Raw genomic sequence first — 24,561 nt, 5'->3', positions numbered from 1 at the left:
CAGCAACTTCAAACATACATACATTACGGGATCAACTGCTAAGTCATTAAATAAGCAAAAGAGGCAGTATCTCAGCAATGAATAAAGTACAGTGCTCTGAAGTTAAACTGTCTGGTTTCAAATCCCAGTTCTACTTGTTTTTAGTTGTATAACCTCAGGGTTAATCTCTATGTGTTTCCATTTCTCCATCTTCCTATAAAATAGGGATAATAACAAGATAATGACAATAACAGTATAATAACAATAACCATTCATAAAAGAAAGAAATCTTTTATTTTCATTTTTTCAATATGATGACAGCTTTATTTTTTTTTTAAGTTTATTTATTTATTTTGAGAGAGCGAGAGAGCATGTGAGAGAAAAAGTGCATGCAGGTGCGGGGATGGATCAGAGAGAAAAGGAGAGAGAGAATCCCAAGCGGGCTCCATGCTGTCAGTGCAGAGCACGATGTGGGGCTCAAACCCACGAACCGTGAGATCATGACCTAAGTTGGATGTTTAACCAACTGAGCCACCCAGGTAACTGTTAAAGAAGTATTTTATCTAAAAAAAAAAAATTTTTTTTTAATGTTTATTTATTTTTGAGAGACAGAAAGAGACAGAGTGTGAGCAGGAGACAGGCAGAGAGAGAGGGAGACACAGACTCTGAAGCAGGCTCCAGGCTCCGAGCTGTCAGCACAGAGCCCACGCAGGGCTCGAACTCACTCGTACCGTGAGACCATGACCTGAGCTGCACTGACTGAGCCACCCAGGCACCCCAGAAGTAAAGGAGGAGATACCATGTCTAGCACAGAATAAGCACTAAAACAGGGCTTTCCCTCCTTTTTCTTCACTCTAAATAGAATTTGTCACCCATTTTGGAAATAAGAATGAAGATCTCTAACTCAACAAATTAGTACTTAAAGTCCTAAATTCACTTGAAATCGTAATTACCCACCACAAAGTACCTTGTGCAACCTGAGCATAATCCAACTTAACCTTAAGGTAAATGACAGTTCCCTTCCATGGCAATTTTATCCCAGTTGTTTCAAAAGAAGAAACGAATGAAACACCAAGATTCTTTCTTAAAAGATGTACCAAAAAATTTTAGAGTCACTGTACTAACAAAACGTGATTGTCTCAGAAGTGCAAAGTTACTGGGGGAAACATAATAATGCACAACCAAGAGCAAAATTTAAGTATTTTAGTGTTTTTAGGATATTTAAAGTTAAGGTGCTTGGAATATTCAAAATTATCAACATTTGTTAAGTATAAAATTGCTATTCTCTATAAATAAAGAAATGTCAACTATGATTAGCCTGGAAGTAGTTATACTAGAGCCATTCAACTATCTTGGGATTACTGTGTTCTCTTTTCTCACAAAGAAATTAATACAAGCGACAGAATGTTACAAAAATAGTCAATAGTGTTGAAGGCTTTTTAATAAACTTCATTTTGGCAAATAATCAGAGAAACTAACAAACAATGAAATCATGATGATTTCATTTATTTGTTCTGTACATATCTGATTAATAGGCACTAATTTTGTTGATGGAAACAAGAGAACTCTATTGTTATATACAGATTAGAAATGTGAACACTTAGCATTTCCCACAACTACTGACTTCACAAATTATTTTGAATGTTATTTCAAATAACACTGTAAGTGCCAGAGGTTAGGTAAGCAAAGAGCTCTACTGCCCTCTAATGAAATAAACCAAAAAAACAAAAAACAAAAAACCCTCTTTTTGATGTATCTCAGAACAGGAAAATAATCTTACTTTGCTAAATGCAGTAGACAAACACTAAGACAATTAACTGCAAACAACTAGAATATATAAATCAAAATACTGCAAGAGAAGCTACAATCGCCCAGTTTTCATGATAAAATTAGTAGCAAAACAGGAAAGCCTTGAGACAGGAACGTTCCAAGAGAAAGGACACGAGTGCAACAGTGCTATCTAATGTGATAGCAATTAGAACTTCACCGCAGGCTACGCTTTTCATGTGTATGTTGGAAGTGAATGAGAAGAAAGACTTTTAGAAACCACACACTTTGATGAACTGCAGGAAGTTTTCGGCTCAGCAGCTCAAAAGTAAACACCATCAAAAGAGTCTCTCATAATGTTCACTGACTAACCCTCTCAGAATTTTTTTTAAGTTTACTTATTTTGAGAGAGAGAGCAGGGGAGGAAGAGAGAAAGAAGAGACAGAGAACCCCAAGCAGGCTCCACTCTGTCAGCACAGAGCCCAACGTGGGGTTCGATCTCACAAACCGTGAGATCATGACCTGAGCCAAAATCAAGAGTCAAATGTTGAACTGACTGAGCCACCCAGGCACCCCTCTCAGAATTATTTTAATACATGAATACTCTCAGGAAAAATACCCTTTAACATACTCACTTAAAAGAATTTTATTTCACGTTTTCTGCTTTTTAAACAAATGCCAATTTCATAATATGGCAACTCTGTATTCTATGATACTTTCCATCATACACTAACCAGTGATAACTTGTCATTGTTTTCAATAAAACTTCTTCCTTCTTGGGCGCCTGGGTGGCTCAGTTGGTTAAGCGTCTGACTCTTGGTTTCGGCTCAGGTTATGATCTCACAGTTTGTGAGTTCGAGCCCCACATCAGACTCTGTATTATCAGCGCAGAGCCTGCTTGGGATTTTCTCTCCGCCCCTCCCCTGCTTCCTCTCTCTCTCTCTCTCTCTCTGTCAAATAAACAAACTTAAAAATTTTTTAGAAAAAGTTCTCCTTTCTTTTAACAAACATGGTTTTTAAAACATGTTCCATATTCCTGTTCCTTTCATCTAATATTCCCACCTGTCAAGAATTCCCAAAGTCTCACACGAGTACAAAGAACAGAGTACCAGATCACAAAAAGAGAGAGGGAGAATATGAAAAGAAAAAAAAGTAAATCTTCCCAACAGCAGTTCACTGAGAGAACAGAGGTGTGGTGGTTAACTGCTCCTTGGAGCTGGGACACACAGAGCTTGGAGATGGCAGGTGTCTGTCCAGGCTGACAGCTGTGATATGCTCCATTACGTGTCTCTTCTTTAGCAGATATGAGAAACAGGTCAAATCCACACAATGCCATAGGAAAGAGAGGCAATACAAGGGAAAGAGGTGCACTTAAGTCTGCACCAAAATGAAAATATCGGGGTGCTCGGGTGGCTCAGCCTGTTGGGCATCCGACACTTGATCTTGGCTCAGGTCATGATCTCACGGCTCATAGGTTCGAGCCCTGCATCAGGCTGTGTGCCGACAGGTCAGATCCTGGAGCCTGCTTGGGATTCTGTGTCTCCCCTTCTCTCTGCCCTTCCCCTGCTCATGCTCTGTCTCTCTCTCAAAATAAATAAACTTAAAAAAAAAAAAAAAAAGAAAATATCCTTTTCCTTTGTAGGCCGCTGCTCTTCTTTGCATCGTCTGTTTGTCGATGCAAATGGTTCTCCAGCTCTACAAGTTATATGGATAACCAAACGCTCGTTCAAAACTTCAAAATAGCAACACACAGGGAGATACAAATGTACTCCAGGTTCTATCTCCCAGTGAGCTGGATTTCACATCTGTAGAGATTTTCTGAGTAACATGGATTAAAAACATGACTCTTTTACTAGAAGTATTACTCATTCATTCCTACTGTCTCAACATAGAACTGACATATAAACGTATTTTGAAGACATAATAAAGGAGCCGGAAGGACTCAGGCATCCCAAGGTCCACCACTGCCTACACAATGATGCTTGAAGTACACCCCATATACGGTCACAACAGTTTCCTTCCAGCCTATCAATTCCATTTACCTACTCAGACTTAACGTATGACAGTCCAGAGAAATGCAACAGTGAAGGCGTACAGCCACTTGGAGAACATACGAATGTGTGTACGTACATCTGTACATACGTACGCGTGTGTGTCTTCACTCAGAATAGTTCCAGTCTACACTGGAACTAGTGAGTTCCAGACTGTTATCCCAAACCTAAAGGAATGCCTTCCCTAGTTCACTGTAAGAAAACATCAGGCTTTCCAGGCTGCCCTTCCCCTCCCGAGGTCTCAGTAAGCATAGATATGAAAAAGAAGATCGAGAACTAAAAAGGCGGAAGAGGGCAAGGAAAGGGAAATGATTAATTTCATCAGGAAATAAATTCACTGTCAGCTTTGGTTTAAAACAAAGGCATTTATTTATTCATTAGCCAAAAATAAGTTTTATTGCCGATGATGATGAAAATGGCAGCAGCCTGCATTTTTTACGCATTTACCTAACACTAGGCATCGGACTAAATAAGCACTCCATACACTGGGTAACCCCGTGCGACAGGTAATGTTATCCCCAGTTTACAGATGAAGAAGCTGATACTCATAAAGATGAAGTGACTTGCCCAAAGCTACACCACTTCTAAATCGTAGAGCATACATAATATACCAGTCACTTCAACTCTTAACTACTAAACTTATATTATTTTATATATTATTGTTATTTATACTGTATTCATCAACTTAAAATGTGTGAAATGCAATACTTTTGAAACACTGAATGAATTAATAAATTATATACAGTGAGACCCAACTCAATTGCCTAAAATTTTATAGACTTGTTAACCTGGACTACGTACTGGTCCCCATTACCATGGAAGATAAAAATGCGCATGATATATAACACATGATGAAAGTTCTAACAAAGAAGTAATACTGCTCTCATCCTTCAATGCCCATTTTAAACAATAACATTTCTCCAATTATTCTCTGATTACATCCAGTCACAGTTACCTCTCTTTCCTCAGATCTTCCTACCTGATTTTCACCTCTGTGTTAAAAAGATGCAAAGTCTCCTTTATTTAGGGGGAAAAAGACACTCCCCTTTATCCATCTTAAAAAGGTAATCGATTACAATAAAAAGATAACAAGTATCTTTCCCTGCTATCTTAAATATATATTTCCCTATACGCTACAGTAAAAAAAAAAAAAAAAAATTCCATACCAACTCTTTTAACTTTGATAAGATGTTCAAGCTTCCTGAAATTAACGCTAAAAAAGAAATCATCACGCAGTATAAACAAATCCAAAATTCAATTTTGCAACAGCTGGGATTTAAACTCATGCACGCTAGTGTTACACACACACAAACACAATTCACATCATCTTGGTAATGCAGGCATTGGCTAGACAACAAAATTCCTTCTACTATATGTAAGCATCTTAAAACACAAAACACCTACAAATATCCACAAATATCTAAATCATTAAAATCTTAATTTTATATGGCTATTACCAAGTTTTCCCACTGCAGAATTTAAAAGAAGAGGTTATGAAATGCTCATGCAAGACATTTCTTCAAATGAATAACAAAGGGATAAGTAACTCTGATTCTCAAAACCTGTCACAAAGATCTAGCCATTTGTTAATCCTTGTTGAATTTTAATTTAATTGTGTTTAAAATTTCAATCCAGGGGGCAGAGACTGCTCACAATAAAGTACAAGACCTACCTGGTAAACAAAATGCAGCATTTCACTGAGGTACCATTTCTTACCTTTGAATCTTCACCACTCACTCCCAGCTGTAACACGGCTTGAGGAGATTTTAGTTTCGCTTGGGCAGAGTGAGCCATCTGAAGGTTAAGCTGCCATCCGACCGTCTCTAGCTATAAAAGACAAGTACAGATTGGAATCAGATGGTATGGAAGGAAGAAAACAGTCAACTTTCAGCAAATCTCCCACCCGTAGGAATGAACATGGATAAGCCTAGACTTCATGGAAAGTCAATTCTATGGCTCCTTCAACCTGCGTTTTCTGCAAACTCTCCCTTTGGGCTCATGAGATTGGCCTTGTGCCAGGCCTGTCAAATTCAACAGTAAAACTCGTCTTCAAATACACTGCATTCTGAAAATAGAGGTCTTAGACTAAGCAACGAAGTACAGTAAGAGTCCATGGTCTTTAAATAGCATATTACTATTTCACAACAGTATATTTTAAAGCCAATGGTTTTCTCAACAGTTAGGGATTTTACACTTTAATGACCTCTCGTTGTCTTTCAAAACTCTGAACTGGATAGAATACAGGTAAGACTTTTTTTTTTTTTTAATTTAGAGGAAAATTGAAGTACGCAGATGGTAAGAGGTTCACACATTTAGACACAGTTAGCGAGACTGGAAAAGAGCCAGACCAAGAATTGATATTTACTAGTGAGCAGGTGTTATCATGCTTTCCGAAGTACTCTAACTTATTATGGTTCCCAGTTATGACAGAAACTAATTAGAACATTTCCTATGAACTTATTAATTAACACAAGAGCAAAATTCAATCAGGTAAGGCAAAAATAGTAAAGACAGACTAAAACTGTTTAAGTTTTCTTTTAAAATATTAAATAGCATAAATGTGGTTTACTGAACTTGAGACATGATTGGTTTCACTAACCTCAGAACCTCAGTACCAGGAGTATTAAATTTCCAATAAATTCGAGAAACACTATTTAGGAAAGATGTGTAAAATACAATTGTCACATGCCTCTCACAACATGGCCCTAATAACTAATTTAGTAAAAACTACCTTAGCTACACTGGTAAGATGGGCAGTCAGACAATTTTTTTTTTTACTTAACCAGAATACTAACTTCTAACTTGAAAGACTGTTCAACAGCAGAATCACAGCAGTGACTCGAAGCCAAATTGGAAAGAGAGCAATGGAAGTATTATCTATTCAAGAGAGGATGCGATGAGAAAATAAAGATGTATTTCTGTTCTTTCTGGCACTGAACCTTTGACAGGTTATGGGTAAAAAGAGGGAAGATGTCACACGGACATAATCCACAACACCTAAATAAAAAAATCAGTGTAATGGTGTGTGTTAAGGATCTTTAACATACTGATCTTGAGCAGTGACCTTAGTAAGTGTAGTCTCTAATACCAGCCCACCACAATTTTTTTTTCAAATTTTTATTTAGATTCCAGTTAGTTTGGTTTCGCACACAGGGCATTTGGTTTCAGGAGCAGAATTCAGTAATTCATCACTTAAATACAACACAACACTCAGTGCTCATCACAAGTACCCTCCTGAGGACCCATCACCCATCTAACCCACCCCCACTCTCCTCCCTCCATCAACACCCCCCAATTTGTTCTCCATCATTAAAAGTCTCCTGTGGTTTGTTTGCCTCTTTCTCCCCCACCTCCCATATGTTCATCTGTTTTGTTTCTTAAATTACATGAGTGAAATCCTATGATATTTGTCTTTCTCTGACTATTTACTTCACTTAGCTTAATACTCTAGCTCCATCCATATTGTGGCAAATGGAAAGATTTCACTCTTTTTGATGGCTGAGTAATATTTCATCGTGTAATATATACCACATCTTCTTTATCCATTCATTAGTCAATAGATATTTAGGCTCCCTACTTTGGGCTATTGTGGCTAGTGCTGCTATAAACATTGGGGTGCATGTGTCCCTTCGAAACAGCACACCTGTATCCCTTGGATAAATACCTAGTAATGAAATTGCTGGGTCGTAGGGTAGTTCTGTTTTTAATTTTTTTGAGGAACCTCCATACTGTTTTCCAGAGTGGCTGCACCAGCTTGCATTCCCACCAACAATGCAAAAGAGATCCTCTTTCTCCGCATCCTCGCCAACATCTGTTGTTGCCTGAGTTGTTAGTTTTAGCCATTCTGACAGGAGTAAGGTGGTATCTCATTGTGGTTTTGATTTGTATTTCCCTGATGATGAGTGATGTGGAGCATTTTTTATGTGTCGGTTGGCCATCTGGATGTCTTCTTTGGAGAAGTGTCTATTCATGCCTTTTGCCCATTTCTACACTGGATTATTTGCTCTTTGGGTGTTGAGTTTGAAAAGTTGTTTATAGATTTTGGATACTCTTTATCTGATGTGCCATTTGCAAATATCTTCTCCCACTCTGTTGGTTGCCTTTTAGTTTTGCTAACTGTTTCCTTTGCTGTGCAGAAGCTTTTTATTTTGATGAGGCCCCAGTAGTTCATTTTTGCTTTTGTTTCCTTCCCTCTGGAGACATGTTGAGTAAGAAGTTGCTGCGGCCAAGATCAAAGAGGTTTTTGCCTGCTTTCTCCTCAAGGATTTTTATGGCTTCCTTTTATGGCTTACTTTGAGGACTTTCATCCATTTTGAGTTTAGTTTTGTGTATGGGGTAAGAAAGTGGTCCAGGTTCATTCTTCTGCATGTCGCTGTCCAGTTTTCCCAGCACCACTTGCTGAAGAGACCGTCTTTATTCCATTGGATATTCTTTCTTGCTCTGTCAAAGATTAGTTGCCCATACGTTTGTGGGTCTGTTTCTGTGTTCTCTATTCTGTTCCATTGATCTGAGTGTCTGTTGTTGTGCCAGTACCATACTGTCTTACTGATTACAGCTTTGTAGTATAGCTTGAAGTCCGAGATTGTGATGCCTCCTGCTTTGGTTTTCTTTTTCAAGATTGCTTTGGCTATTCAGGGTCTTTTCTGGTTCCATACAAATTTTTGGATTATTTGTTCTAGCTCTGTGAAGAATGTTGGTGTTATTTTGATAGACATTGCATTGAATATGTAGATTGCCTTGAGTAGTATCAATATTTTAACAATATTTTTCACTCCTATCTAAGAGCATGGAATCTTTTACCATTTTTTTGTGTCTTCTTCAATTTCTTTCATAAGCTTTCCATAGTTTTCAGTGTATAAATTTTTAACCTCTTTGGTTAGATTTATTCCTAGGTAATGTATGGTTTTTGGTGCAATTGTAAATGGGATTGATTCCTTCTCTTTCTGTTGCTTCATTGTTAGTGAATAGGAATGCAACCGATTTCTGTGCATTGATTTTATATCTTGCAACTTTGCTGAATTCATGAATCAGTTCTAGCAGTTTTCTGATGGAATCTTTTAGGTTTTCCATATAGAGTATCATGTCATCTGCGAAGAGTGAAAGTTTGACCTCCTCCTGGCCGACTTGGATGCCTTTTATTTCTTTGTGTTGACTGATTGCAGAGGCTAAGACTTCCAATACTAGGTTGAATAACAGTGGCGAGAGTGGACATCCCTGTCTTGTTCCTGACCTTAGGGGGAAAGCTCTCAGTTTTTCCCCATTGAGGATGATATTAGCATTGGGTCATTCATATATGGCTTTTATTATCTTGAGGTATGCTCCTTCTATCCCTACTTTCTTGAAGGTTTTTATCAAGAAAGATGCTGTATTTTGTCAAATGCTTTCTCTGCATCTGAGAGGATCATATGGTTCTTGTCCTTTCTTTTATTGATGCGATGAATCAAGTTAATTGTTTTGCAGATACTGAACCAGCCCTGCATCCCAGGTATAAATAGCACTTGGTCATGGTGAATAATTTTTTTAATGTATTGTTGGATCTGGTTGGCTAATATCTTGTTGAGGAGTTCTGCATTCCATGTTCATCAGGGAAATTGGTCTAAAGTTCTCCTTTTTAGTGGGGTCTCTGTCTGGTTTTGGAATCAAGGTAATGCTGGCCTCATAGAAAGAGTTTGGAAGTTTTCCTTCCATTTCTATTTTTTGGAACAGCTTCAAGAAAATAGGTGTTAACTCTTCCATAAATGTCTGGTAGAATTCCCCTGGAAAGCCATCTGGCCCTGGAGTCTTGTTTTTTGGGAGATTTTTGATTACTAATTCAATTTCTTTACTGGTTATGGGTCTGTTCAAATTTTCTATTTCTTCCTGTTTCAGTTTCAGTAGTGTATATGCTTCTAGGAATTTGTCCATTTCTTCCAGATTGCCCATTTTATTGGCATATAATCGCTCATAATATTCTCTTATTATTGTTTTTTGCTGGAAGCCGAGCTATCCCAGCCTGATGGCAAGGCCCAGCCTGTGGACGGATTGGTGACTGCAAGGCAACCCACCGACAGTGAAGCTTCTTGGACTCCCGCTTGTAGGTAATTTGGCCTTAAGACTACCTGGGGTATTGTCTCAGTCGATTGGGGAATTGCCCTCGACAGCCCCCTGGGAAAAGAACCATTAGGAAAGAAAATAAGGTTCCGCAAGAAACTGTGCGGCCTTACATCTAGCCCTTGCCATCCCCTATGGAGACTCCTCTATTTACAGGAAGGATAGCCTCATACACTTGCCAGCTAAGGAGGCCGACAAAGGAGAGACATATGGATCTGAGAGCCCCACTCCGGCAACTAAGGAGTGTATCTCTGAGCACAGGTGACTTCAACCCCTAGGCCTACCCGGCCCCCAGAAGGCATTCCAGATGATGACTGAACCTAGTCGGTTAAGGTACAGAATGGTTCATTAATTCCTAGGTGCATTGTCTTTCTGAGAATGTGTGAGGCATGGGTTTCTAAGGTCCTTTTGGCCCCTTCCTGGCACCTGGGACTTGAGGTGTTAAGAGATAAAGGGCCTTTCATGAGAACAGCAAAGCAAATGCTTTATAGATTACAGATAAACACAGATGCATAATGAAATAATGTAGGAAATTAATAATCAAAGGGTATGAGGGAACATTACGAGAAAATCGCCATGTTATTTCTTAAAGGTTGATTACACATAGGAACATTTTCAAAATTAGGTAATGTTAGAAAACCATAGATGACATATACTACAAAAAAATCGCTAACAAATATAATGCCACATTTGCTACGTAAATCGGCCAGTTCAACACACTGTTGTTGTCTGTGTCCATTTTTATTTTAGTTTTAGTTTTTTATTTTAGTTTGGTTTTATTTTCACCGATGCCGTCCATCCTTCGGGAACCCCTGGACCTGCTGGAGCTGGACTCTGGCAGTTTTTATTTCAGCTGTGTTGGTTGTGTCTCTCCTCTTTCATTCTTGATTTTATTTACTTGGGTCCTTTCCTTTTTCTTTTTGATCAAACTGGCTAGTGGTTTATCAATTTTGTTAATTCTTTCAAGAATCAGCTTCTGGTTTCATTGATTTGTTCTACTGTTTTTTTGGTTTTGATAGCATTGATTTCTGCTCTAATCTTTATTATCTCCTGTCTCCTGCTGGTTTGGGGTTTTCTTTTCTGTTCTTTTTCCAGCTCTGTAAGGTGTGCGGTTAGCTTGTGTATCTGAGACCTTTCTTCCTTCTTTAGGAAGACCGCCATTGCTATATATTTTCCTCTTATGACCGCCTTTGCTGTGTCCCAGAGGGGAGCTTTTTATTTTGATGAAGTTCCAATAGTTCACTTTTGCTTTTGCTTCCTTTACCTGCCCACCACTATTTTTAATAGTCACATTCAACAGACCCACCAACAAAACAAGAAAAAGCATGTCATAACCACTCTCATATATCCAAGCATTCTGATACACATCACTATCTTTTTTTTTAAATGTTTACTTATTTGTTTTGAGAGAGTGAGAGCGCAGGGAGCAGGGGCAGGGAGAGAAAGAGACAGAGAATCCCAAGAAGGCTCCACATTGTCAGCGCAGAGCCTGACCCAGGACTCCAACTCACCAAGTGTGAAATCATGACCTCAGTCAAAACCAAGAGTCAAATGCTTAACCAATTGAGCTGATTACACATCACTGTCTTAGTTGAAAGTATCTGGAAGGTACTCATATTAACTTATAAGACACTGTCTTGATCTTATTTTACTGATCCTATCCCTGCCCTTGAAGCACTTAAGATAAATATTAAGTGAATAAATTAAAAAATACCTCTGTTGTGGTCAGGAAATTTGCATAATAAATTAATATGTTAATTTATAGTCACTATATACAGGTGGTGAAGGAGAATTTAAAAGAGCACAGAGCTTATGCTTTGGTTCATGCTTAAGCTGTCACTCCCTAGCTATGGGCCCCTGGTTAAGTCACAATCTTTCAAGACTTCAGTTTCTTCATATACAATGAGAATAAATCTATCTGAACTATCTATTTTGCTGAGTTATGGTAATGACAATTAAAATGCATACTCAGAGGGTGGCTCAGTCAGTTAAGCATCCAACTTTGGCTCAGGTCATGGTCTCACAGTTTGTGAGTTCTAGCCCCAGGTCGGGCTCTGTGCTGACAGCTCAGAGCCTGGAGCCTGCTTGGGATTCTCTGCCTCCCTCTCTCTCTGCCCCTACCCTGCTTGCTCACTCACTCACTCTTTCTCTCTCTCTCTCAAAAATAAATAAAACGTTAAAAAAAATTTTTTTTAAGGAAAATGCACATCCAAAGGTGTTTTGAAAACTGCAAAACATTATAAATATAAGGCATTTCGATTACCTGGTTTCTTCTACACTATCTTTTAAATACTGTAGGCACTCTATATCTATCTGTTGAATTGAATTGAAATGAGTCAAAGAATACTCCCAGGGAAAGGTAATTTTTTTTAAGAGGAAGAAAGAGCACCAGCGAGGGAGGCAGAGGGAGAGAGAGAATCTTAAGTGGGCTCTACGCTCAGCATGAAGCCCAATGTGGGGCTCAATACCATGACCCCGGGATCATGATCTGAGCTAAATGAATGCTTAACCAACAGAGCCATCCAGGTGCCCTTTGCTAGGAAAGGTAATGTTTAAGAGTCATGACTAAAAGAGTTGGTAGGCTGCCTTTCTTAAATTCCTGAACCTTATCTACAGAACTTTGTGATGTGAAAATATTTGTCCCACACCCACGTTAAAGAGTAATTTAAAAAGTACAAAGAATTGGTAAGTTCATATTATGTATATGCACATCACACAACTACATGTAAAATTTTGTAGAAAATGACTAGTATTCAGAAGCCTTAAATGGAGAGGGAATATAGAAAGAATAAGGAAAATTATAAAAGAATACTTTACAATTACACAGAATAGTAACAAGAAAACACACTTTTCAGTGAAACTCAGAGGCAATGAAAATCAATACTACTTGAGATAAGGACTCTTATTACACCCTTTTTACAAATTAAATATATATAATGTAAATAACTGGTGAACTGTAGCAAAGAGTATATAAACCTTCTTATGTTATTATTTCAATTCTTCTTGTCTCTAAGTTTCAAATTACATAAAAATCAAAATCACAAGTTATAAGAAATTGATTCAACTAAGAATCATCAATGGATACTAAATCTAGGAGGGGAAAGTTTAATTTGGAATGCAAAGTCACAAAGTTTCCACCCACAACTTCTGGTTAGCTACAGAAGAAAGAAAGTAATTGTGCAGGGAAGAAAACAAAGATCTTAACCAAAGAACAAAATTAACATCATCAAAAAGTGGCAAAAAAAACCATCATGTAGCCCTAGGTGTGAAACCCTGCAAAGACCACATTATTTATGTAGCTTTCTAGACAAAAAAAAAAATCATAACCTCAATTTGATTATGAAGAAACAAAAGAAAAATAAAATGAAGGAACATCATGAAAAATAAATGAAACATACACTTCAGAAACATAAATGTCCTAAAAAAACAAAGAAAAGCCAAGAAAGAAGCAATTCCTTACACTGCTTACAACATATTATTATATTATTTGCCATGTCTCTAATAGGCAGCAGTAATATAAATAAGAAAAAGCAAAATCCCTTTGCGTAGGTGAAAATCATATAGTATTGTACTGAATTATTCCTTTGAGACTCATAACTAAGAAACAAATACAACAGTCATCAATATTTTAATTACATATAAAACAAGAAAATCTAGTGAAGGATTGTGACTTACATGAGCTCAACTACATTTGCTACTATTTAAAATAAAACTCTGCCTTGTGTACAGCAGAATCTGTATATTAAAATACCAGGAAATATTTTAACATTTGTTTTCTAATTTTATGCTCAGATTTCATCTGAGGGTCCTTAGGCCTTAATCAACATCCTAGATTTTTTTTTTAATGTTTTACTTATTTTTGAGAGAGAGAGAGCACTAGTGAGAGAGAGGTAGAGTGAGAGGGGGACCAAGGATCCCAAGCAGGCTCTGCACTGACAGCAGCGAGCCAGATGTGGGCTCATATTCACATTCCGTGAGATCGTGATCTGAGCTGAAGTCGGACACTCCAGTGACTGGGCCACCCAGGCCCTCTCAACATCCTAAATTTAAGCATCATCAAAATAACATAAAACACAAGAAAAATAAGCCACTGATTTCTTTCTTTCTTTCTTTCTTTCTTTCTTTCTTTCTCTCTCTCTCTCTCTCTCTCTCTCTCTCTCTTTTCTTTTTTTTAAGTAGGCTTCACATCTAGCACAGAACCCAACACGGGGCTTGAACTCACAACACTGAGATCAAGACCTGAGCTCAGACCAAGAGTTGGATGCTTAATGGACGGACTGAGTCACCCAGGCACCCCAAGCCACTGATACTTTTAATGTTTTTCAACACAAGCTAAACTGTTTAAATGGTAGTTCTTACACATCTCACTAACATTACTTCTTACCTGACAATGTTACTAAGACGTCAGTCCAAAGTATAATAACTTCAAAAACAAATACATACGTGTGTGTGTGTATGTGTGTATAAAATGACTTTATTCTCTAATTTTAATTTAACAACCTCGACATCAACTTAAATTCTCATAATTGCTTTGTAAACCACCATTCCAAACACACACAAAACTCAGCCAAAATTGTGATTATATTAACCCTTTTAAGTGGCAAAAAAGAAAAGGTAAAGTTTTACACCAGATTTTAACTACTGGGGCACTCTAAAACAGAAGCCACTGTTTGAACCATACAACAAAGTAAGAAATACTTTTACGGTGCAAACCGATATACTAAAGTTACACAGAACAATTTTTACCCAGAGCCGAGTTCTTTAATAAGCTTTATTATGTTTCATTTTGAAAATGCTATTTGAAAACCCTCTAAATTGATTTCATTACCCAATAAACCCTAATATTTCAGGCTATCTATAGCTAGGAAAATACTGCTCAGAAACCCTGAATGAGTTAAAGGAACTATGTGCATAGGTATTCATGAAACATTTTATTATTTATCATAATAAATCATGAAAATACATACAATTAGAGCTGTAACTGCTAAAATAGAAAACACTATCTATATTCTGTTGCTACAAGCCACCATTTATTTTATAACTAGAAAATACCATAAGCAGAAATTTCATTTATGTATGGCTCATTACAGAAACTATATACCTCTATTTACTCTAATGAAAATACAAAAATTAGGAAGTTGACTCAATGCTTAATTTAAGAACATAAACCTATTTGTAAAGCTTAGCTAAATGCCTGCTCTACAAATTTTTTCTTAACCACTTCTGACTTCAATGATTTTTTTTTCCCTCTAAATCTGATTAATTCTATGAAGCTCCCAATTTAAGAAACAGTGACTTCTGGTATCAAGGGCTGTGCATCTAAAAAAAAGAAAATAAAAACAATCTTTCCATGAACAACACCTACAAACTCTCAACAAAATACAAAGAACAACTCTCTGAGGGCTCTATAAGGAACAAAAGCACATAGACTTTAGAGAATCAAAACATAATACAATGTTAGCACACATGGGTCAAAGAAGAAATCAAAGAGAAATAAAAAAACTACTTTGAGACAAATTGAAAATACAACATAACAAAATTTATGGGATGCCACAAAACCAGTTTGAAAAGAAAAGTTCGTATCAAATGCTTACTTACATCAAGAAACAAGATCTCAAATAAACAACCTACCTTTACACCTCAAAGAACTTTACACTAGAAAAATGAACAAAACTTACCTCAAAGAACTTTACACTAGAAAAAGAATAAACAAAACTCAAAGTAGAAAGATGGAAAAATGAATATTAGAAATAAATGAGGGGCACCTGGGGTGGCTCAGTCGGTTAAGCAACCGACTTCGGCTCAGGTCTTGATCTCACAGTTTGTGAGTTCGGGCCCCACATCGGGCTCTGTGCTGACAATTCAGAGGCTGGAGCCTGCTTCCCATTTTGTGTCTCCCTCTCTCTCTACCCCTCCCCTGCTCACGTTCTGTCTCTCTGTCTCTAAATAACAAATAAGCATTAAAAAAAAATTTTTTTTTAAATAATAAATAAATGAGATAGAAACTAAAAAGACAACTTAAAAAAAAGTCAATCAGGGGCACCTGGGTGACTTAGTTGGTTTAGTGTTGAACTTCAGCTTGGGTCATGACCTAACAGTCGGGAGTTCAAGCCCCACATCAGGCTCACTGCTGTCAGCACAGAGCCTGCTTCAGATCTCTATCCCTCTCTCTTTGCCCTTCCCCTGCTTGTGCTCTCTCAAAATAAATAAAACATTAAAAAAAAAAAAGAAACAAAGATCAAACTAAGAGCTAGTTATTTTTTTTTACAATTTCTTGTCTTTTATTATTATTTTTTTTTAATGTTTACTCATTTTTGAGAGAAAGAGAGAGTGGCAAGAGCCGGGGAGGGGCAGAGAGAGAGGGAGATACAGAATCCGAAGCAGGTTCCAGGCACTGAAGTGTCAGCACACAGCCCGACACGGGACTCGAACCCGTGGACCATGAGATCATGACCTGAGCAGAAGTCAGACCCTTAACTTACTGACCTACCCAGGCACCCCCTAAGAGCTAGATTTTTTTTTTTTTTTAAGATAAACCAAAATTGACAAACCTTTAGCAAGACTCACCAAAAAAGGGCTGGGGGTAAGAATCAAATAAATAATATCAGAAATTAAAGAGAAACATTACAACTGATACCACAGAAATGCAAAAGACCATAAAAGAATACTATGAACAAATTAAATGTCAACATATTGTACAACCTACAAGAAATGTATAAATCCCTAGGAACATACAACCTACCAAGACTGAATTAGACATTAAAAAAAAAAAAAACAGAGAAAATCTGAACACACCAATTCGATTTTTTTTTAATAGACCAATTCCTCATAAGGAGACTGAATCACTAATCAAAAAATTCCAAACAAACAAAAGTCCAGGACCAGATGGGTTCACTGGTGAAATCTACCAAATATTTAAAGAAGAATTAATATCAATCCTTCTCTAAGTCTTCCAAAAATAAAAGATGAGGGAACACTTCCAAACTCATTTTATAAGGCCAGCATTATCACCATGAAAACCAGACAAGGGTGCCACAAGAAAAAAAAAAAAAATTAGGCCAATATCTTGATAAACATTGGTGCAAAAGTCCTCAACAAAGTATTAGCAAACTAAATTCAGCCATACATTAAAAGAACCATATGCCATGATCAAGTGGGATTTTTCCAGGGATGCAAGGATAGTTCAATACCCACAAATGAATCAATGTACTACACTGCATTAACAAAATGAAAGATAAAAATCATATGATCATTTCAACAGATGCAGAAAAAACATTTGACAAAATTAAGCATCCATTTATGATTAAAAAAAAAAAAAAGCAAAAAAAAAACTCCCTAAGGACTGGGTACAGAGGGAACATACCTCAACATAATAAAGGACAGATATGACAAGCCCACAGCTAGCATCATACTAAATGGTGAAAAGTTTAATGTTTTTCCTCTAAGATCAAGAACAAGACAAGGATGGCCACTCTTCCCACTTTTCTTCAGCAAAATATCCAAAGCCCTAGCCAGAGCAATTCAGCAAGAAAAAAAATAAATAAATAAAGGCATCCAAATCCAACAGAAACATGTAAACGTGTCACTCAGATGGCAAGATTTTATTTTTTTAATTTTTTTAATGTTCATTTATTTATTTATTTATTTTCAATATATGAAATGTATTGTCAAATTGGTTTCCATACAACACCCAGTGCTCATCCCAAAAGGTGCCCTCAATATGACAAGATTTTATATATACAAAATCCTAATGAAGCCACCGAATAACTCTTGGAATTTTAATAAATGAGGTCAGTAAAGCTGTGTGATACAAAAATCAACATATTTACTACATTTCTCTATACTAATAATAAACTATCAGAAAGAAGTTAAGAAGACAATCCCATTTACAATTGCGTCAAAAGAATAAAATACCTAGGAATAAATTTAACCAAGGAGGTGAAAGACCTGTACACTGAAAGTCACAAGAGACTAATGAAAGCAAATGAAGACACAAATATATGGAAAAATATCCCATGCTCATAGATTGGAAGAATCAGTATTGCTAAAATGTCCATACTACCCAAAGCAATCTACAAATTCAGTGCATTTCCTATCAGAATGCCAATGGTATTCTTCACAGAAATAGAGCAAACAATCCTAAAATTTGTATGGCACTACAAAAGATCCCTAATAGCCAAAACTACCTTGAGATAGAACAAAGCTGCAGGCATCATGCTTCCTGATTTCAAACTATAGTACAAAGCTATAGAAATAAAAAACATGACACTGGCATAGAAACAAACACATACATACATCAGTGGAACACAACAGAAAGCCCAGAAATAAGCCCACGCATGTGTGGTCAATTAATCTACAACAAAGAAGCCAAAAATACCAATGGGGAAAGGACAATCTCTTCAATAAATGGTGTTGGGAAAACTGAACAGCCACGTTCAAAGGAATGAAACTGGACCACGATCTTGTTCCATACACAAAAACTAACTCAAAATAAATTAGAGACTGGAACCTAAAACTCCTAGAAAAAAACATGGATGGTAAGCTCCTTGACATCACTCTTGGTGATGACTTTTTGGATCTGACATCAAAAGCAAATGTAACAAAAGCAAAAATATACATATACTAGTGGGACTAAATTAAACTAAAAATCTTCCGCACAGCAAAGGAAACCATCACCAAAATGAAAAGACAACCCACCAGGTAGGAGAAAATACTTGCAAATCATATATCTGACATAAGGTTAACGTCGTAAATATATAAAGAACCCATAAGACTCAATTTCAAAAAAATAAACAACCTGTTTTAAAAATGACCCGAGATGTGAATAGACATTTTTCCAAAAAAGACATACATATAGCCAACATGTACGTGAAAAGGTGCTCAACATCAGTAATCACGAGGGAAATACAAGTCAAAACCACAATGAGAAATCGCCTCACACCTTGTGCAATGAGTGTCATCAAAAACACAAGAAAAAAACAGTGTTGGTGAGGATGTGGAGAAAGGGGAACCCCTGCGTTCTGTGGATGAGAATATAACCTGGTGCAGCCACTATGGCAAACAGGATGTAGGTGCCTCAAAAGTCTAAAAATAGAACTACCCTATGACCTAGCAATTGCACTTCTGGATATTTATCTGAAGGAAATGAAAACACTAACTCAAGAAGATATCCACAACCCCGTGATCACTGCAGCATTATTTACAATAGCCAAGATATGGAAACAATGCAGGTGTCCACAGACCTACAAATGGCTAAAGAAAATGTGAGATATGCACACGCTCGCACACAAACACACACACCACACACAATGGAGTACTATTCTACCACAAAAAAAGAAGGAAATCCTGCCATTTGCGACAATATGGATGAACTCTGAGGGCACTATGTGCCGTGAAAGAAGTCAAACTCAGAAAGACATCCCATATGATCTCACTTACATATAGAAGCTAAAAACAACAACCACAATCAAACCCAAAGCTGCAAAGATTGGTGGCTGCCAGTAGGGAACAGGGGGAATGGGAAGTGAAATGAATGAAAGTGGTCAAAAGGTATAAACTTGCAGTTATCAAATGAATAAACCCTGGAGGTATAAGGTACAGCATGGTGACTGTCGTCAATACTACCGTGTCGTGTGTTTGAAAGTTGCTGAGAGAGTAAATCTTAAAAGTTCTCATCACACACACACACACACACACACACACACACACACAATCGCTGTGAGTAGACTTACTATAGTGATTACTTCACAATGCACACAAATACTGCATCATATACCCCTGAAACAGATATAATGTTATAAGCCAATTACATCTCCCTTTTTTAAAATGAGACAAGTACATGCAGACTAGAGAAAAACACTTGTAATATAATGACATAGGCAGTTTGAAAGTTAAATGATGGAAAAAGATATATCATGCAAACATTGATCAAAACAAAGCAGGGAAGGCTATAAAATTATCTGAGACAGAGGAGGACATTAAATAACAATAAAAGTATGAAAACAATACTAAAGGTCTTAGAACTGCAATATATGTCAAGTAAAAGTGGATGGAACTAAAAGAACTAGATAAATCCACACGTATAGTTAGAGACTTCAACACTTGTTTCTCAACAACTGATAGAGTAGCTGGACAGAACATCAGCCAGACTATATATGAATTCAACATCAACATCAACCAAAAGAATCTAATTGATATTTATAGAACGCTTCACTCAACAACAGCAGAATAAACATTCTCTGCAAACACCTACAAAACGTACACCAAGATAGACCATATTCCGGGCCATAAAACATATGCCTTAACAAATAAAAAGAGATGAAATCATACAGAATGTGTTTTCTCACCACAATGGCACTAAACTAGAAATCAGTAACAGAAAGAGGAAACTCAGGAAACTCAACGACATAATTTTAAATAATCCATGAGACTCAAGAAAAATCAAAATACACAGTGAACAACTTAAAAATAAAAAACATAAAATATCAAAATTTGTGGGATATAGCTAAGGCAATGCTGAGAAGAAAATTTAAAAGTACCAAATACTTCCGGACGCCTGGGTGGCTCAGTCAATTGAGCACCTGCCTTCAGCTCAGGTCATGATCTCACAGCTCATGAGTTCAAGCCCCGCACTGGGCTCTGTGCTGACAGCTCAGAGCCTGGAACCTGCTTCAGATTCTGTGTCTCCCTCTCTCTCTGCCCCTCCCCCACGTGCACTCTGTCTCTCTCTCAAAATAAGTAAACATTAAAAAATAAAATTAAAAAAAAACTACCAAATACTTACATTTGAAAAGAAGAAAAATATCACATCAATGACCTAAGAATCTCAAGAACCACAGGCAAAAAAGTTAACCTCAACCAACTCATGTATCTTATACACAAATTAATTCAAAAATGTCCATGGGCATAAATAAAAAATTCAAAACCACAAATTTTTAGGGAAATAAAAACAAAACTAAGCCACGAGTGCTTAAATGGTCTAGAGTAAGGGAAACAGTTGAGACATGACACCAAAAGCAAAATCCATTATAAGAAAAACTGATTAATTGGTCTTCAACAAAATGAAAAATTTTTGCTCTCCAAAGGATCCTAATTAAGAGGATGAGAAGTCAAAGCACAGACTGGAAGACAGCATCTGCAAACCATGTACTTGAAAGGATTAGTATCTAAAATACACAAATAACTCTCAAAACTTAATAGTTTTTTTTTTTTAAAGAAGTAATCCAATTAGAAAATGTGCAAAAGGCATAAAGAGACATTTCACTGAAGAGGATCTACAGATGGCAAATAAATACAAGAAAAACTGTTCGACATCATTAGTTATCCAAGAAATGCGAATAAAAGCCACAATGAGATATCACTGCATACCTATCAGAACAATTAGAATAAAAAATAGTGACAACTCCAAATGCTGGCAAGGATGCAGAGAACGTGGATCCCTCATACATTGCTAATGAGAATACGAAATGATTTAGCTACTCTGGGAAATGGTTTGAGAGATTCTTACAAAACTAAATATACAGGAGTGCCTGGGCAGCTCAGTTGGCTAAGCGACTCTTGATTTTGGCTCAGGTCGTGATCTCACAGTTTGTAAGATCAAGCCCCATGTCAGGCTCCATGCTGGTCTGCTTGGGATTCTCTCTGCCTCTCTCTGCCCTTCCCCTGCTCATGCATGCATGCCTGAGCTCTCTCTCCCTCTCTCAAAATAAATAACTTTAAGAAAAAAAAAGCTAGAAAAAAACTAAATTGGGGCACCTGGATGGCTCAGTCGGTTCAGCGTCCAACTTTGGCTCAGGTCATTATCCCCATGGTTCCTGGGTTCCAGCCCCGTGATGGGCTCTGTGCTGACAGCACGGAGCCTGGAGCCTGCTTTGAATTCTGTCTCTCCCTCTCTCTCTGCTTCTCCCCTGCTTAGGCTCTGTCTCTCTCTCTCTCAAGAATAAACATTAAAAAAATAAAAAATAAAGTCCTTAAAAAATAAAACACTAAATCTACAACTATCCTACCACCCAGCAACTTCACTTAAGAGTATTTATTCTAGAGAAATAAATATTTATGCTGATGTAAAAACCTATACACAAATGTCTATGACAACTTCAGCGGTAACAGACAAAAACTGAAAGCAATGCAGATATCTTCCAAAAGCTAAATGCTTAAGCAATCTGTTTCATATACATACCACGGAATACTATATAGCAATAAAAAGGAATGGACTATTAATACTTCATTAGGTATTAATTATAACCAATTCTGGTTGTTAAACCAGAACAGATATCCAGAGAATTATGGCAAGTGGGAAAAAAAGTCAATCCCAGAACATTACATCCTGTATGATTCCATTTACATTATACTTCTTGAAATCACAGAGGTTTTTCCGTAAAATACAGATTTTATAGAAGAAGTTCTACATAGAAATTATAGAAGAAATTGGTGGCTGCCTGAAGGGTATGGCATGGCAGGCATGAATGGGAAGAGAACCATCAGGCCATAAAGGGTCATAAAAGAACCTTGTGGTGATGGCAACGTTCTGTATCTTGACTGGATGAATGCTAATGTCCTGGCTGAGACACTGTACTAGAGTTATGCAAGATGTTATCACTAGGGGACACTGGGGGATGGGTATAAGGGATCTCTCTGTATTACTTCCTACCACTGCATGTGTATGTATCATTATCAAAAGGCTAATTCACTTAAAAGAGGAATGGCATGAAGAAGAGGAGAAAGATTAATAAATGTAAATAATCACAGAAATTTTGCCAAATTCATCTTTACACCTCATTCTTAGGTATATGATTATAGCACTTAAAGCAAACCTACTGCTCAACAAGGTCCCTATAATTCTAATTGGCTGTTCCATATTCTTTGTTTCCAAAAATTAGATGTATAAAAATGAAGCATGAGATAAGAACTTCTACATCTTCCACACAGAGGAGAAGGGAATTTTTCAATTCCATGTAATCTGTTTAATAAGGTTAGCTCCTTGAAGTATTTCTCATTATAAACATGTATCACCAAGAAAGCAATACCTGCTGGGAAAATCAATTTCTGAATATTTAAAAGGTCATACTTACAATCTCTCAATAATAGCATGACTGTATGTATGTGTGTGCAATTAATCTTTGTTTAAAATGATAGAGTCAGAGTAATTTTACATTCGTCTAAAACAGAAAAGTTTCCAGTATTTCCATTATAATGCAGGGAGACATTTCCTCAGGCAAAACAGGTACAGAATTTGCCCAAGGACACAAGACAACACCACCAGTTTAGAAGTACATTTGACTGGAAACATTCTATATACCAATAAGAGTACAGATGATTATTCCTCAAATTTTGACCTTTTCTTTGGAAAGAAAATAATAGAGACTATGAATAACGGACGTATCATCAGCTCAAATAGATCCATTAATCAAATCAGCAAACATTTTAAACAGTCTGTCCTTTGGAGGCCCTCCAGGAGATCCCAAATTTTACCCGCCCCCCCATTTTTAAGCTGTTTGTGCCCTACTTACAAAGTTGCATTCTAAAACATCTCATTAGGAACACAGAACAAATTTGCAAAGAGAATACTATTATAAATGGTGACTAAGTTACCAAGTAATTCCCAAGTAGTTCAACACAAGAAACGCAAGTGGGTCTACTTTTGTCCTAACCAGAGCAGTTAGGACAAAATATAACAAAGCCCCCTCACCCAATGGCTAAAAATAAGTAATACCTTAGCATTAAGACAAATCTTCAATTTCCAGCATTTTATATACATGTGGCTTCCTAAGTATTCTATACACAAATATCAGCCCAAACACAAGTATCCAATCTGAGAAAAGCTTGGTGCTTTCAGGGTACTAATGATTCCTATCTTTATGTAAATTCCATTAAGTTTATGAAACCCACACTTCTTACCAAGAGAATCAGACTTTCATCCTAGTTTTCTATTCATTTTTGGCAAAAAATGATATAAAGACCGGCTTGTACAAATGGAGAAAAACAAAAACAAAAATAACAAAATTACCATTAGCTGAAATGGAAAACTACAGGAACAATTCCAAGAGGAATGTTCCAAGGATCAGTTTTTTGTTTGTTTTTTTTTTTTAATGTTCAGTTTGAGATGCTTATTAGACATCCAATAAATTTATCAAGTAGGCAAGCGCAGGCTAGAGGAAAAAAAAATTATAAAATAGCATTTAAACCCCGAGGCCTACGTGAAATTGCCAGGGAAGGGACAAAAGAAAATAGAAGAGAACCAGGGACTGAGTCCTAGCTATATGCAAAAGTGTGGAAATGAGTCACGGCCATGAAAGCAGGAAACATGACCAAAAAGGCAGCCAGAAAGGGGAAAAACCAAGGGAGTGTGGATCTGACTTTTATACCATCGTAGGTGCTGGTGGCATAAAAACGTATAAATTTACAATCTGTCCCCAAAGCTCTCAGTCTAGTGATGAAGACAAACTATACGAAAACAATTATGATGTAACATATCATCATATAGGCAGAAACTCTCAAGTTATCCGCTAAAAAGCTACTAAAACTAGTGGGTGATTTTAGGAAAGCTATGGCACCCAAGATTAATGTGAAAAATCAGTATTAGTTCAAGACAGTAGAAACAAATAGGGAATATAAAAAAATGCAATCCCATTTATACTAGCAACCCAAACTATGAAAATACATAGTGCCTTAGTCG

The 24,561-nt window shown here is 36.9% G+C and overlaps 1 protein-coding gene across 5 annotated transcripts in view; it reads right to left on the bottom strand.

Moving 5' to 3' along the window:
• The window catches only part of COMMD10 (COMM domain containing 10), a 215,649-nt gene that overhangs the window by 162,690 nt on the left and 28,398 nt on the right, over positions 1 to 24,561 (bottom strand). For all 5 annotated transcript variants that reach the window (XM_015076684.3, XM_053219944.1, XM_053219946.1 and 2 more), the window contains one exon: positions 5,514 to 5,624. In XM_015076684.3, the coding sequence (XP_014932170.2) occupies positions 5,514 to 5,624 (111 nt within the window). The remainder of the gene's footprint in view (positions 1 to 5,513; positions 5,625 to 24,561) is intronic.

The sequence above is a fragment of the Acinonyx jubatus genome, chromosome A1, assembly GCF_027475565.1.
Source record: "Acinonyx jubatus isolate Ajub_Pintada_27869175 chromosome A1, VMU_Ajub_asm_v1.0, whole genome shotgun sequence".
In the NCBI taxonomy this organism is placed as follows: domain Eukaryota; kingdom Metazoa; phylum Chordata; class Mammalia; order Carnivora; family Felidae; genus Acinonyx; species Acinonyx jubatus.
This window is presented reverse-complemented; position numbering and strand designations above follow the sequence as displayed.